The sequence below is a fragment of the Xenopus laevis genome, chromosome 1L (genome assembly GCF_017654675.1).
Source record: "Xenopus laevis strain J_2021 chromosome 1L, Xenopus_laevis_v10.1, whole genome shotgun sequence".
NCBI classification, from domain to species: domain Eukaryota; kingdom Metazoa; phylum Chordata; class Amphibia; order Anura; family Pipidae; genus Xenopus; species Xenopus laevis.
Window position 1 is genome coordinate 45,834,242 of NC_054371.1, and position 16,186 is coordinate 45,850,427.

The following is a 16,186-nucleotide window of genomic DNA, read 5'->3' on the forward strand; positions in this document are numbered from 1 at the left end:
CCTGAAAAATGAGAAGCAATGTCAGTGCCCTGAACGGCACGTTGAATATTCCCAAGGAACTGACGCTGCACCGACCTCCCTGGGTGCCCAACGCCTTGGCTGCCATCCTCATCTTTACCATCGTGGTGGATATTCTGGGCAATCTGCTGGTGATCCTCTCCGTTTTCAGGAACAGAAAGCTGAGGAACGCAGGCGAGTAGCAGTGTGTGCCCAACTGGCCCAAACTTCCCTCTCCCCATTCTGTCTGTGACATGGGCTTGTTTGTCTACTGAATCAGCTCAGACACTTGCCTGCATCTCTGTTCACTTAGCTCAACATGTGCCATCCATGCCCACTGACTTTGCTCTAGGACAATGCCAACATCCCTGTTCAGTTAGCTGGAGGATGGGCATTGACTGCATGCCTACCAATTTGCTCTACCACAGTTGCCTAAATGCCTGTTCAATTAGTTGGAGGCCAGTGACTGTATGCCTCCTGAAGTTGCTCTAGGACAGTTGTCTAAATGCTTGTTCTGTTAGTTGGAGGCCATTGATTGTATGCTGCCTAAAGTTGCTCTAGGACAGTGCCTACATCCCTGTTTAGTCAGTTGGAGGATGGGTAACCGTGCATACTAAATTTGCTCTTGGACAGTTTCCTAAATGCCTGTTCTGTTAGTTGGTGGACAGTGACTTTTTCTTGAAGTTGCTCTAGGACAGTGACAACATCCCTGGATAGGGCAGGAGGATAGGGCATTGACTGCATGTCTACTGAATCTGCTCTAGGACAGAGCCCACATGCCTACCATTTTTGCTCTTGGGCAGTTGCCTAAATGCCTATTCAGTTAGTTGGTGGACAGTGATTGCATGCCTCCCGAAGTTGCTCAAGGACAGTGCCAACATCCCTTTTCATTTAGCTGCAGGATAGGGCATTGACTACATGTCTACAGAATCTTCTCTAGGACAGTTCCAGCATGCCTGCCAAAGTTAGTTGGAGGACCGTGACTGCCACTTGAACTTGCTTTAAGACAGTGCCTGCATGTCTGTTCAGTTTGTTGGAGGATGGGTATGCATGCCTACCGAATCTGCTCTAGGACAGTGCCCTATGCCTACCAATCTGCTCTAGGACAGTTGCCTAAATGCCTGTTCAGTTAGTTGGAGGATAATGACTGCATGACTCCTGAAGTTGCTCTAGGAAAGAGCTTGCCAATTTGATCAGATACAAGTCGGCAGCATAATTAATTATGATGAGGAAACCTTATTGCCACTGAACTAGCAATGCCGTGGGGTGGTTTATGTAAAGCTTGTGCAACTTTCTCCCTACGTGGAACTAGGTCAAGTCTATTGTATTATAATATTCGTTACTAAAATAACCAAGTAAAAAAAAAAAACAAACAAACTGGGAAAGCTAAGAAAGTGGCAACACTGTGCAATTTATAGCACACATACATTGTTACCTAGTAACAATCATTATCTCTGATAAGAGCCACGCTGACATAGTTATCTACTTTATCAACTCAGGGATAAGATTCCCTTCTCCTACTGCTGATACACGAGTTAATGCAGAGTGATCTATCCATGACTGATGCCACCGTCTGTGGGTAAGATGTGCGTTATCACATCATCACAAAGCACTTTTATGTTTAAAAGAGTTAATGGCCAGGCAACAAGCCTGTTGTGTTACCTGTGTCAGTACTTGGCAAGTTTTGTTGAGCGACAGAATATTTTCCAAGGGAAAGTGGGCATGCTTAATGTTGTTTTACACTTCACTTGATATTTTAATATTACGAAGACGGCAATAAGAATGTTTAACTTGTAAAATACATTGGTTAATGTGCCAGATGGCTCTCAGATGGTGCAGGGAAACGTTCTTCGTGGAGTCCAGAATGATATTTAGCACATTTGACGGGTCTTTAAGTCTTGCTATAGCTGCTCATTATTATTATGTATGGAGATATGTGCTCTGTTTATACTATGGCCATATAGTGGAAAACGCCAACCAACATATGATTCTGGTAGAAGATACCTCAGAAAGTTTAAATAGCAAAGAGTAACTTCATGGGCAGATATTGTCTATAGAGCCTGCACGGAATAATAAACAATCTACTCTATGAATTACTTGTTCTTCCGTTCATTCATCACTGGGACTGCGCCTCGTGTTTTTAGTATTTTATGGTAGGGACCATTGAACTTTGAGGCAATAGCAATTCATACAACTGCCATATATTTCAGAGGGAACCATTTGCACCCATGATTGCATCTTGATTGGTTTATTCAATGCGTTTAGCACCGTTGACTTGCTCATCAAAGCCTGTTATTTCTTCATGGCATGGGCATCTTAGATCTTGATGGGTTCATTGAAAATTCCACATTTATTTCTCATGACCTGTGTATCCGAGCTCTTGATTGGTTCATTGACATTCTGTAGTTCCTTCACTCATGGATAAGATTTGCTGATCCATCAGCTACAAGTGGAACTTAGTATTCATTTAATGAAGTCCTGGGGACATTGGGGGAGGGTTGCCAAACTCACAGTGTTGGAACCAACAACTGCCAGCATCATACAAACTGCCAATCATTAGGTTCATTAGGATGACTGATTCATAGACAACATAAATGTTCTTTGTGCCTCCGCCTGAACCAAGTCATAATGTTTGTTTTTATGAGTGTCTGACAAGTGTAAGCTGTACACGAGCGCTTATCCAAGTGGAGTTTGAAAGATGGCGAATGAAATGCCTTGAGATCAAGACAAAGCTAAAACCACTCAGTTTAGCACTGCTGCTTCCTGCTGTGATGCTCAGGTCGTGCTCCACAGATCAATTTTTTCCACTTGATTTGGTGAATTTAGAGGCAAGATGCTTTTCCTCTCTTAAAAATAAAAATAAATGGGTTATAACAAACCAAAAATGGAACATGGAACCTACAGTGAGAAATAATGCTTCATTAAATTAATCTGAGCTGAGTAGCTTGTTTTTATTTCATCTCACTGCTTTTTCTTAGAGGAAGATCTAAACTAACTTGCAACCTTTCAGGTTATTCCCAACATTCCACCAACACCCTATGGTTGTCAGTTGAATTCTGGGGGTTGTAGTCAAAAACATAAGGAAAGCTTCAGGCTTTGCTGGAAAAAGGTAACATTTGGGGGCACATTTACTAAGCTTGAGTGAAGGAATAGAATAAAAAATACTTTGAATTTCGAAGTATTTTTTTGGCTACTTCGACCTTCGACTACAACTTGGACTTTGAATCGAACGATTCGAACTAAAAATCGTTCGACTATTCGAGCATTCGATAGTCGAAGTACTGTCTGTTTAAATATAAACTTCGACCACCTACTTCACCACCTAAAACCTACCGAGCAGCAATGTTAGCCTATGGGGAAGGTTTTTTGATCGAAGGAAAATCGTTCGATCGATGGATTAAAATCTATATTCGAAATCAAAGGATTTTACTTCGACGGTCTAATATCGAGGGTTAATTAACCCTCGATATTCGACCCTAAGTAAATGTGCCCCTAAGGTACTATATCATGGTTCAGGGATAAGACATGTTATAGAGAGAGACAGGCAGTTAAAGGAGAATGATCCAGGCCTTCAAAGCTCCCCCTATTACATCATATTAGGCCATCTTTTGAGTGTCAGTGACACTGCACATGCTCAGTGTGCTCTGGACTCCCATTATAAAGATACATTTAAGAGTGGTTGGTTACTATGAAGCTATAAATGAGGTTTGTCTGTCATAGAAGCCAATGCCACAGGGCTGATTATTAAATTGTGAAGCAGAATGCACTGGTTTCATTACTTCTGTATAAAGGATTCCCGCCATTCCGGATGAAGGGATTGTTTGTTCCCCCCACAAAACATTAAATGCACTGCACAATGATGTTCCTATAATTTATTATTGCTGGGTTCTATGATGCCATGTAATGAGAATATGAATTAATTACAAATCAGCTTTGTATCATGATTGTGATAAACCCCTATATCTGGTTCATGTGATGGGAACTACAATACCCAGCAACATAATGAACCAGCTATATCCCAGCTCAATTCCCTTACAGGTTAATGGCTGCCCTCGTGCCTGTATTCAATGGAAGAGAATTGATTCCAGCCTGAGAGCAATATCCCATATCTGCACATCATGTAATCAGCTAACCTGACACAAATCTGGCTTCTATTCATTGAAATGCAAATATATATTACATTACAGGGGCAATATAAATGTGCATTCAACATGATGTTATTCACTGAATGTGCAGCACGTAGAGCGTGTATTGCATGTACAATCTGCCTATTATTTGTTTTAAATAAAAGTGTTTTTGCATTAAATCAGTGCAGTACAGTGAAACTGAAAGCACTTTCGTTGTATTCTTGATCTCACAGCCAATGCAGTTATGGGAGGAGGAGACGGTAATTAATCACATGATCGGTCAGTGTTACTTGTTTAATGAATTCCTCCTTAGCTGGAAGCCAGAGAGACACAGGCAGCAGCTTGGGAAGATCATACAGAAATCATGATCTTATTCTAGGGTTTGGGAAGGGGAAGTTGTAAAAATAAAACAAATAATGGATTTGTACTTTATAATGAAAAAATAGCTTACCTCCCAACATTTTGGAAATAAAAAGAGGGACAAAAAAGTGACCAAGCGTAGTGTGGCTACACCCCCTAATTACCATGTTCATTTTACAAAATTTGGCAGGTTATGAAAGTTTGAACATATTTCTGTGTTTTTTTTCCAGTTGTTACAGTTTTGCTAATGAAGGTGAATTGCCCTTTAAGCTGTGAGTCTAAGGGTAAGGTCACACCTGGAGATTCGGGGAGATTTAGTCGCCCGGCGACTAATCGCCTCTTCTTTGGGGCGAATAATCTCCCCGAATGGCTTCCCCCTGTCTTACGCCTGCTATAATAAAAAAAAACTCCTGCGGCATGGCACTCGCGCCGCTTTGTGTTCTGTTTTTTTGTTGAAAATGTTTTTATTGTTTTCCACGTTAAACAAGCAGGAATTTCAACAAAAGATCAAAGCAGAACAATGAGGCACACCAATACAACTTGTAGCAAAAATGCCTAATAGGAAAATGAAGAGTAAATATGATTGGTGAAGCCATCTAAAATCTAATCATATACCCAAGCAACCAAACCACCAAACAACGCTCAGCGAATGTTACTAAATTTTAAAATATACCAGCATAAAGCAACGGCTGTAAACAAAGAAAATATTTAAACATATCAATTGAACCAGCAAAGATTAGCTTATAAATGTAACAAACCCAATGTGCGTGCTTTGAAACTAGAGTCAATTTGATCCCAGAATAATGACCAAGTTTCAGTAAATGACTGTTTGAGATGTGGTTCTGCTGATTTAATCCTTATTGCTTCTTGCCAGCAGAGTTGGTTTAGGAGAGACAGAATGTCTGCCAGTGAAGGAATGGACTCGGACAGCCAATTTAAAAACAGAAGTTTTTTAGTAGCAGCTGTAAACAACAAAAGTAGACTTAACAATGGGTCTCTCAGGGAATTTGGTTGTTCCTTTAGTCCAGGTCCTGGGGAATCCAAATGTAGGAGTGCAAATTTAGGGTTAAGTTTAATGTTAAACTTTAGTTTTAGAATCAAAAACTTTTCCAAGGATGACCATAACTTGCACACTTTTGGACAACACCATAAGTAGTGAAATAGGTCCACATCTAGTTGGGTACATTTCGGACAGAAAGTCTGAGAACCCACACCTAAGCACTTTTTATATGGTTTCCCATAGCCCAAGTGAACCAATTTAAAATGTTGTACTCTCCAGTTTTCGGACACTAAGTGCTTGTTATATTTACTAATGGAATTTAAGAGATGGGAAGGAGTAATTGCAGATTGTAAGTAACCAGACCATTTTTCAGCCACTTTCTTTAGGGGATGGGGTTGCCTGTTTCCTGGCTTTGTGTTCTGAAGTCGCCGGAAGTTTCCTCGTGAGGCAACATGACCTTAAATACTACTTACAGACACATTGCTGGTGAATTTTCTTCTGACATTTGATTAAAGTGCTTAAAGGAGAAGTCAACCCCTTCGGCGCTAAAAATCCTCCCCCCTCCCCTGTTTTCCCCCTCTCCCTCCTCCCCCCTGGCCTACCTCCCCCCGGGCAAATGCCCCTAAGTTGCTACTTACCCCTCGGCGCAGGTCCTGTCCACGGAGTTCACTGGCACCATCTTCTCCTGCGCGGTCTTCTTCCTGGATTGCCCGGCGTTTGGCGGCGCATGCGCAGTAGGAGCATTTGCCGGTTCAGCTCTACTGTGCATGCGCCGAAAGTCACAAAGTTTCCGAAAAAAGAAATCGGAAAACTTTGTGACTTTGTGACTGAATGTGCAGTAGCAATCCAGGAAGAAGACTGCACGGGAATTCTGTGGACAGGACCTGCGCCGAGGGGTAAGTAGCAACTTAGGGGCATTTGCCCGGGGGGGGGGAGGTAGGCCAGGGGGGGCAACACAAGGGAGGGGGGAGGGATTTTAGCGCCAAAGGGGTTTAGTTCTCTTTAAATGGCATTGAAGGTGTGGGACCTGTTATACAGAATTCTCAGGACCGGGGGTTTTCCAGAGATTCTTCTGTAATATGAATTCCCTATCTACTACCCTCGACAGTCCCCCTCCCTGCTTCATCCCCCCTGCATAATTCATTACCTCTAAAAAATTTTCCCAAATACATTGCTCATCTATCATTGCAGTGTAAGTGCAGCGGATCTCATGGGTGCCATCTTTCAGAACTTCGGTCTTCATCTGTAAGGGAGTGCCATATTGGCGCATGTACAGTTGGAGCAATCTTCCAGTTCATAGGAACTGCACATGCACCAAAAGTGGAAGGAAGAGGACCCAAAAAAGACTGAAGATCCGGAAGATGGCACCCATGAGCTCTACTGCACTGTGAGCAATGTATTCGGGAACTATGCGGGGGGAAGCAGGGTGGGGGGACTATCTAGGGTAGTAGGTAGGGGCTTTTCTTATTGGGGGGTTTAGCTCTCCTTTAAGGGGCCAATTTAAGACATTTTGATTTCTTTAAAGAAATCCCATGTGAGTTTCCTAATCACGTTAGGCTTTGGTGGTGAAAAAACTTCTGCAATCTTTGTCATTTTACCAAAATGGCACCTGGAAGCTTCTGAAGTTTTTCTTTGTTTCTTTTTAGGTAAAATTACGAAGATTGTTGAGGTTTATTTGGTAGGAAATCCTGGGTGATCTTGTTTCCTTAGCAATCTTAAATTGGCCCCTATCTATTCTTTTGTGCATTATATAATAATAACAGCAGGCCCGGATTTGTGGAAAGGTCACCAAGGCCCGGACCTAGGGTGGCAGGATTTTAGGGGGCAGCATGCTGGCCAACCACACCCACATTGGTTCAGAAACACTGGGGATGCAAAGGAGATACGATAGTTTTTTAAATTTCCCATGCACCAATCCCCATTGCTCCGGCTCCAATGATGAACATTTGCATGAATAAAGGGGAGGGGACAGGGGCGATGAACTGCAGTGGGCCTAGGGGCACCCATTATGTAAATCCAGCCCTGAATAATAGCATGCCTTGAGTTTTAAGTGTAAGAAATGCATCACTAAACAATACATGTTTTCTTAGCCTTTAGAATTGGAATAAAATAACAGCAAAATAGCAGCAGTGAATTTTTTGTTGAGTTTAAGGTTTGTTTACTGTAGGTTTATAAAATCTGAAATTCTTGGCTAAAAGAGATGATGTTACAAGACATGAACCTAGTGAGCATCTTCCTCAAGGGAACATTGTGTTTGCCTTGCCTCATTGTTTTAATTCTGTTCTCTCCATAGTCATGTCCTTACAGTATATTCTTGACTTATGTTTTGCAAGCTCTACAGCACTCTGAGACTATGCATTGGACTGAATGACTTGTTTTATGTTCAATGGAATTATATTGTTAAAAAGTATATATTTATATTCATATTATGAATTGAATAAAATGTGCTTTTAGCCATTTCTTTAGCAAATGAAATGAGTGCAGTGTAGAAGTATTTTTCTGTTGGGGAAACTAATTTAATATTTAGTACTTCATAAGTTTGGGTTAGTAATAAAGGTACGGGATCCGTTATCCGGAAACCCATTATCCAGGAAGTTCTGCATTAAGGGAAGGTCATCTCCCATAGACTCCATTACATTAAAACAATTCTAATTTTTTTTCTCTGTAATAATAAAACAGTACCTTGTACTTGATCCCAGCTCAGATATAATTCATCTCTTTTATAGGCAAAACAATCCTTTTGGGTTTAATTAATGTTTAAATTGTTTTTTGGTAGACTTAAGGTGTGTAGATCCAAATTATGGAAAGACTCCTTTTCCGGAAATCTGCAGTTCCCACACATTCTGGATAACAGGTCCCATACCTGTAGTTCTTCATGCAACACATTACTACCAATACCCTCTGTCCAAGTCATTGATGGGTACTACGTAAAACACAATTGCAGTTGAGGCTGGACCACAATACTATTAATACTTCTGCCAGTTCTCTATCTGTGTTCTCAAGACCAACAAACCTTTTTTAAACTCCAGAAACTGCAACTCCACCAAAAAGTTATAAGACACGGTCCCAGTTGTCATACAGTTTCTCTGTTCTATAACCAGTGTGATGACCCTCTAGTGGGCCTTTTTTTGGACATTGCTTATTTGCTACCTGCCTGACCTTGACCTGACTTCTGACTTCACTTTGGCTAGTTTTTCCTACTTGTTACTATCTAGTCTGTACTTGTCCGTTGTCCTGCACTTCCCCAGGAAGTCTGTTCCTCTGGGTAGTCCTTGCTACTTGTAGGGTAATCCTTTGTATATGTCCATTTTCTTACATTTCAGTTGAGCTTCACTGGGTGGATTTTCCCTTCCACATTTAGGTATAAACTGAGAAAGCATTTTCCTGTTGTTAGTAGAGATAATCTTTTTTTCCTGATTGTGTCTGAGCAATTACTATCCTAATTAGTGGATTAAGCAAGGCTCATAACTAACTAAATTATAAGACCTTAATTAATCCTCTTCCCTATTTAATAATATGATAAAAAGTCTGCGCTTACTAAGGCCCACTGGGTACAAAAAATCCTCCTGAATCACCTGGCCGTCATTGGTTTGTGTATTCAGTTTAAGCCCAAAAGAACAAGGTATTAATTAAGAGCTAGAACATTTACACAATATGAATACTAGGGATGCACCGAATCCGGGATTCAGTTTGGGATTCGGCCAGGATTTGTCCTTTTTCAGCAGGATTTGGATTTGCCTGAATCCTTCTGCCCATCTGAACCAAATCCTAATTTGCATATGCAAATTAGGGGTGGGGAGGGAAATCATGGGACTTTTTGTCACAAAACAATGTAGTAAACATTTTATCCCCTTCCTACCCCTAATTTGCATATGCATATGCAAATTAGGATTTGGGTTCGGTATTAGGCCAAATGTTTCACTAAGGATTCTAGGGTTCGGCCGAATCCAAAATAGTGGATTTGGTGCATCGCTAATGAACACAGGTATAGGATCTATTATCCAGAATGCTTAGGACCTGGGGTTTTCCGGATAAGGGATCTTTCCTCTTTAAATTGGATCTCAATACTAAGGTATCCAAGACTTAAAGAGTCTGCTAAAAATCATTTAAACATTAAACCCAATAGGATTTTTTTGCCTCCATTAAGGACTCATTATATCTTAGTTGGAATCAAGTACAAGCAGGGTCGGACTGGGGGGCTTTGGGCCCACCGGGGCTATTGCCCCAGGGCCCCGCTCCGGCCCCCGCTGCTGCTCCGGCGTGCTTCATCGGATGCAGTGCGCATGCGCGCGGCGCCGCATTTGTGCGCACGCGCAGCAATACCTTTGTGCGCATGCGCAGATCCTCTTTTCTACCGCGACCCCCGACAAAGTGGGGTCGCGCAGCCAAATTAAGTAGCGGATCTGGGCCGGCGGGGCCCACAAGAGCCCGGGGCCCACCGGGTTTTTTCCCGGTGTCCCGCCGGCCCAGTCCGACACTGAGTACAAGGTACTGTTTTGTTACTACAGAAAAAAAGGAGATCATTTTTAAAAGTTCAGATTATTTGCTTAACATAGAGTCTATGGGAGACGGTCTTCCCGTAATTCGATGCTTCCTTGATAATGGGTTTCCATATAACTGATCCCATACCTGTATTTTATTATACTACACAACGTGTCATGGATTGAAATCACTTATATAACTTTATGCAATAGAATGAAAAATAATCATTGGAGCGTTACTGAGAGAATGATTTTGTTCTGCTGCTTTTGTGATTCTTAAAAGGAAGCGGGGAAGTGGTGTGTCCTCTAAAGTATAGTAAAATCTTCACAGCTTGTCTGTGCACTGGGGCCTTTCCCTGTGGGTACGGCAGGATTTACTGTGTGACTCACTTCATCAGCACAATAAGGACAAAGCAAAAAAAAATAATCAGATAACTACAAAAGAATGCAATTAATACAGGATGGATATGTCCTGAAATTATCCTATATTTCTCATATCAAACATTTGTTCTGCATTAATAGTCCTTTTGTAATTAATAATCTAGTTTTATATGTGCTGTTTATCATTTATCATTTTATTTTTACCCTATTTTTAAAAACAATAAACGTTTGCTCCACCACAGTGTGTTTATTTCTTTGGTCTGTGCATCCCCACATTTTGTTTTCCCACTCCATGAAGGGAGGGTTACCGTTGGCATATATTTTGTGAAAGATTTCCACTAATGGGTTTAAAGCCTGTGGCTGGCTAAGATGAGGGCCGGCTAGGGTCAAGGTGGGAGTGGGGGAGGGGGTCTGGGGCGCGCCGCCAATGAGGCGAGTTGAGAGAGTTGCCTCAGACGGCACGCCGGAGAGGTTTCCAGGGGAGGCAAAAAGCCGCTCCTGGTACCTTTAAGAGCTGAATTTCCGTTTTTTAAACCAGAAATTCGGCTTTATTAATGCGAGAGAGTGCAATTGTGCTCTCCACATTAGTGTTCCTGCGTCCCCTCCTAGGTAAGCCGGCGAGGGGGGCCGCATTGCAGAAGCCACCTCAGGCGCCGATATTCTTAGAATTGGGGCTGGAGGGGGTGTCTCGGCTCCCAATACTTAGAGAGTCTAAGAATGATCTAGCTTCTCCCTCTCGAATTCCATCCAGGGGAGCCATAGACGTTCATGGTCGTAGCTTGTCCCCTGTATTCGTGCTCTAATGGCCTCCATTGATCTGATCCACTTTACTTTATTTTAATCACTTAAAAAATCCTATTTTAGCTAAATAGTTTTGTGACAATATGACCAGTTTCCGTATGTTTCTTTACTGCAACATAAGGATCATTTGAGACATCAACTCCACATCTGCATTCAGTTACTATCATGGTGGTAAACGATTGTTGTAATCTATATTTAAAGGGATTCTGTTCAAAATGCATCAGTTAATAGCGCTTCTCCAACAGAATCCTGCACTGAAAGAGCTGTTTTTTTAATATTTAATTTTGAAAACTAATATGGGGCTGGACATGTTGGTGTCCTTAGTCATGTGACTTGTGCTGTGATAAAGTTCAGTCATACTTTACTGCTGTGCTGCAAGTTAGAGTGATATCACCCCTCTTCCCTTTCACCTGCAGCAGCTCATCAGCAGAATAATGGGAATGTGACCAGATAACAGCTCCATACCCCACCTAGTGGTAGATATGAGGATAGCAAGTCTGGCCATGGCTTCTCCAGTTACATTGAGAAACAATAACTGAAAGCAGTTCTATAGTGAAGTGCTGGTTCTTTCTGAAAACAGGATAAGGCACAATGACATTAGATGGCTGCCTACACACCAATATTACAGCTAAAAATACACTTGTTTCATGGATAACATTTTATATGGTTGAGTGATTTATTTGTAATGTAAACAGTGTAATTTAGAAATAAAAAGTACACCATAAAAAATCATGACAGAATCCCTTAAAGGATAGAACTGCTTTCTGGCAGGCTTTTGTTTCTCCTACTCAAAGTAACTGAATATGTCACAGCGGGACCTGGATTTTACTATTGAGTGCTGTTCTTACAGTAGATCTACCAGGCAGCTGTTAACTTGTGTCACGGGGCTGCTATCTCGTTAGCTTCCCATTGTTCTGCTGATAGGCTGCAGTACAGCAGTAAAGAGTGACTGAAGTTTATCAGAGCACAAGTCACATGACTTTGGGCAGCTGGGAAATTGACAATATGTCTAACCCCATGTCAGATTTCAAAACTAAATATAAAAAAAATCTGTTTGCTCTTTTGAGAAACGGATTTCAGTGCAGAATTCTGTTGGAGCAGCACTATTAGCTGATGCGTTTTGAAAAAACAAACATTTTTTCTCATGACAGTATCCCTTTAAAGGACAACATGTTTGACACCCACTTCCAGAAAATAGATACTAATAACCAAATGACTCTTTGCTTTAGTTAGCTGTAAAAATGTATTTGGTGGTACAGTGATAAGAATGCAGGGCTTCTACATTTGAATCCAGCCAGGGCATTAACTGCAGTTAGTATTTATTTTCACCCCTATGTGGGGTTTTCTTCCCACACTCCCAAATTATACATGCAGGTTAACGGGTTCCTGATAAAATGGAACCTACCAAGTTTTATATATAGTTGCCACCTTTTACAGCTGGGGAGTTCATGCAGGGGGCGGGGCGGATGATGTCGCATGTGGGGTGGATGACATCAGGGATGGGGGTTTTGAGGGGTGGGTCTATGATGTCAGGGTGCAGGGTTATGATGTGGAAGGCTGTCCATATGAAAATAGGATAGGTGGCAATCCTAGTTGTATAAATGTGATAGGGTAGTGGGACAAGAGCTGGTGCTTCACTGGGACAGGAACAGGTGTATAAAATCTGTGGAATATGTTGGCACAGTAAAAACAATGGATAATACTAAATCTATAGTTTATGCAAATGTATAGTCCTATTAACCCTTTATCTATCAGGTATAAATTGCATTTTTTATCTTTAACTTTATATCTATCTATATATGTTTGTATGTATTGCATTTAAAATGTATTATTAAAACATTTGACATGTCACATTAACATTATAAAAATGACGAAAAAATTAGCCAATGCAAAAACCATATAAATGGGAATATATACTGCACAGTCAATCAAGGAATCTTCACACTTCTCTGTATATAATCCCACCCAATGGGATTATTTGTATCATACTAAACGTTATCCCTTGTAGGTTCAGATCAAACATTTCTTAAAGTATAGATGTGATATGAGTCTATCCCCTCCTGGTTTTAGCTTTTCTACAGGTCATTCCTATACAGTTTAGATGACGGACTTGTTAGTCTGTATAGTATAAAAACTATACAAGATAGATGTAGATTCATTTTAATATTAGCCCATTATTTAGATTTTTATATTGATTCCATATTGCTTGTATATCCTAAACTGCATTTTGGGGGTTATTTAACTAATCAAAGGTCGAGTTTTAGAGGTTTTTTAGACCTCAACTGAAATCATAACTCAAATGGTTTCTAATTTCTCAAAAAACTTGAGTGGAAAAAACTCGAATCAGTGAATTCAAGGTGAAAAAACAGAAAACTTAAATTTTTTGGTGAAAAAAACTTGAATTGATCAAATTAATTGAGTTTTCGAGTGAAACCCAAACATTATGAAGGCTGCAAACATCTTCAAATGGTTCAAGAGACCTCTGCCATTGACGTCTACATGACCACGACAGGTTTTAGCTGGAGTATTTTTAGATTCAAGCTATTTCCAGGTTCAGGGTATAATAAATAGTGATGAGCGATCTTATTCGCCCGCTTCAGGAAATCCGCAAAATTCGTGGTGAATCTTAATGGGACAAATCCGCCCATCACTAATAATAAATCGTTTTTTTTAAAAAAACAAAAAATACCCATTTTCTTGGTAAAAATCAGTTAGACCATTGATATATTACACTCTCTAAATTTCTAAATTTGTCATCCTTCAAAATCTGCTGTAAACTCTTTTTAGCTGTTCTCCGAACCCTTTTGATAATCTCCTGTAATAGATAATCTCTAGTTAAAATATACCAATACTTATTAATTAAAAATCCCTTGATTATCTAGTATAGTCTACTATAACTGGTGCTTTAGAATGAACCCTCTTTCCCTTACCCTACTCAGTCCAATGCATCCTGGAACATGGATTTCCCAAACAGTTTTTCTTCACTTTTAAAAACCGGACCTTTAGCAAAATTATGGTGGAAAATATTCATGTTTAGTTACTTCCTTTTTGTATATAATCTCCATTTACAAAAATATCTATCATTTGTGCTTTAATGGCATTAGCCAAACTAAATCATCTGTCCATAAATAAATTAGCAAAACTAGGCAAGAATATAAATCCCACTGTGAATCCACATTAAAAAGATACTGTCACAGGAAAATGTGCTGCTCTTTAATACTTTTTTAAAAAAGCAAACAGATTTTTTTTTTATATTTAATTTTGAAATTTGGCGTGGGGCTAGACAAATTCTCAGTTTTCCAGGTGCCCCTAACCATGTGACTTGTGCTTATGGTTGCCACCTGGCCGGTAAAAATTATGGCATCTCAATGTTATTAATAGGGAAAAAAGATAAATATATAGGAAGGCTGGTATTTTCTTTCCAGAAGAGGTGGCAACCCTACTTGTGCTCTCAGAAACTTCAGTCTCTCTTTACTGGTACACTGCTAGTTGGAGTGATATCACCCCCTCCCCCCCAACAGCCCATCAGCCCTGAATATACTGAAATCATGCCTAAAGAGACTTAAGGTCTACAGATAATAGAATGCAATCTTTCTCCTTGCATATAGTGCTCAGAAAAGTAGGGATGCACCGAATCCACTTTTTTGGATTCGGCCGAACCCCCGAATCCTTCACGAAAGATTCGGCCGAATACCGAACTGAATCCGAACCCTAATTTGCATATGCAAATTAGGGGTGGGAAGGGGAAAACATTTTTTACTTCCTTGTTTTCTGACAAAAAGTCACGCAATTTCCCTCCCGCACCTAATTTGCATATGCAAATTAGGGTTCGGATTCGGTTCGGCCAGGCAGAAGGATTCGGCCGAATCCGAATCCTGCTGAAAAAGGCCGAATCCTGGCCGAATCCCGAACCAAATCCTGGATTCGGTGCATCCCTACAGAAATTCTTTTTTTAACATATAGAATGTTATTGAAGTTTCAATTGAAATAGAAATGTTATGGAAGAAGGAAGAGTAGAAAGAGAGAAGGAAAATACGCTATAACATTCTAAACAAAACAAGCCCATAAAATGACTTTTGCAGAGTCTTTTCTTAGGGGCACATTTACCTAGGGTCGAATATCGAGGGTTAATTAACCCTCGATATTTGACCATCGAAGTAAAATCCTTTGACTTCGAATATCGAAGTCGAAGGATTTACCGCTATTCCTACGATCGAACGATTGAAGGAATAATCGTTCGATGGAACTATTAAATCCTTCGAATCGAATGAGTCAAAGGATTTTAATCCATCAATCGAAGGATATTCCTTCGATCAGAAAATTGTTAGGAAGCCTATGGGGACCTTCCCCATAGGCTAACATTGGCCTTGGTAGGTTTTAGGTGGCGAACTAGGGGGTCGAAGAATTTTTTAAAGAGACAGTACTTCGACTATCGAATGGTCGAATAGTCGAAGGATTTTTAGAATTGTTTGATTCGAAGTCGAAGGTCGTAGTCGGAGGTCGAAGTAACCCATTTGATGGTCGAAGTAGTCATATTCGACCATTCGAAATTCAAACTATTTTTCCTCTATTCCTTCACTCGAACTAAGTAAATGGGCCCCATAGTGTTTGCCAGAATATATACTGCAATTTATGACACAGAGGCAAAAGTGAAAAAGGATATTCATTTATAAAGATAATAAAGACTATAAATAACAGCTGACTATTGATTGGCATAGTTATATAAGGTAATATTGTCTTTATTGCCCATCACTCTGTTTCCTTCAAATATTTACCAGGCTGGTTTCCCAACACCCATCCCATTCATATGTTTTTTGCAATTACATTCAGCTGTTATAAGACATGTTAGGGTTTTTGGAACCCTTTTTCCATGTCCTAATTGTATTCCGCTAGTCCTCTGTTTTCCGGATAATGGGTCTTTCTGTAAATTGGATCTCCATACATTTAGTCAACTAAAAAAATCATATAAACGTTAATTAAACGCAATAGTATTTTTCTTTTGCCTCCAATGAGGATTCATTATATCTTAAAATAATTAT

General features: G+C 40.3%; 1 protein-coding gene across 1 annotated transcript in view; it reads left to right on the top strand.

Moving 5' to 3' along the window:
- The first annotated feature begins 915 nt into the window (after positions 1 to 915).
- Positions 916 to 16,186, top strand: part of mtnr1a.L (melatonin receptor 1A L homeolog) — a 136,089-nt gene continuing 120,818 nt past the window's right edge. Inside the window, exon 1 of the mRNA XM_041583876.1 lies at positions 916 to 961. Within this exon, the coding sequence (XP_041439810.1) occupies positions 916 to 961 (46 nt within the window). The remainder of the gene's footprint in view (positions 962 to 16,186) is intronic.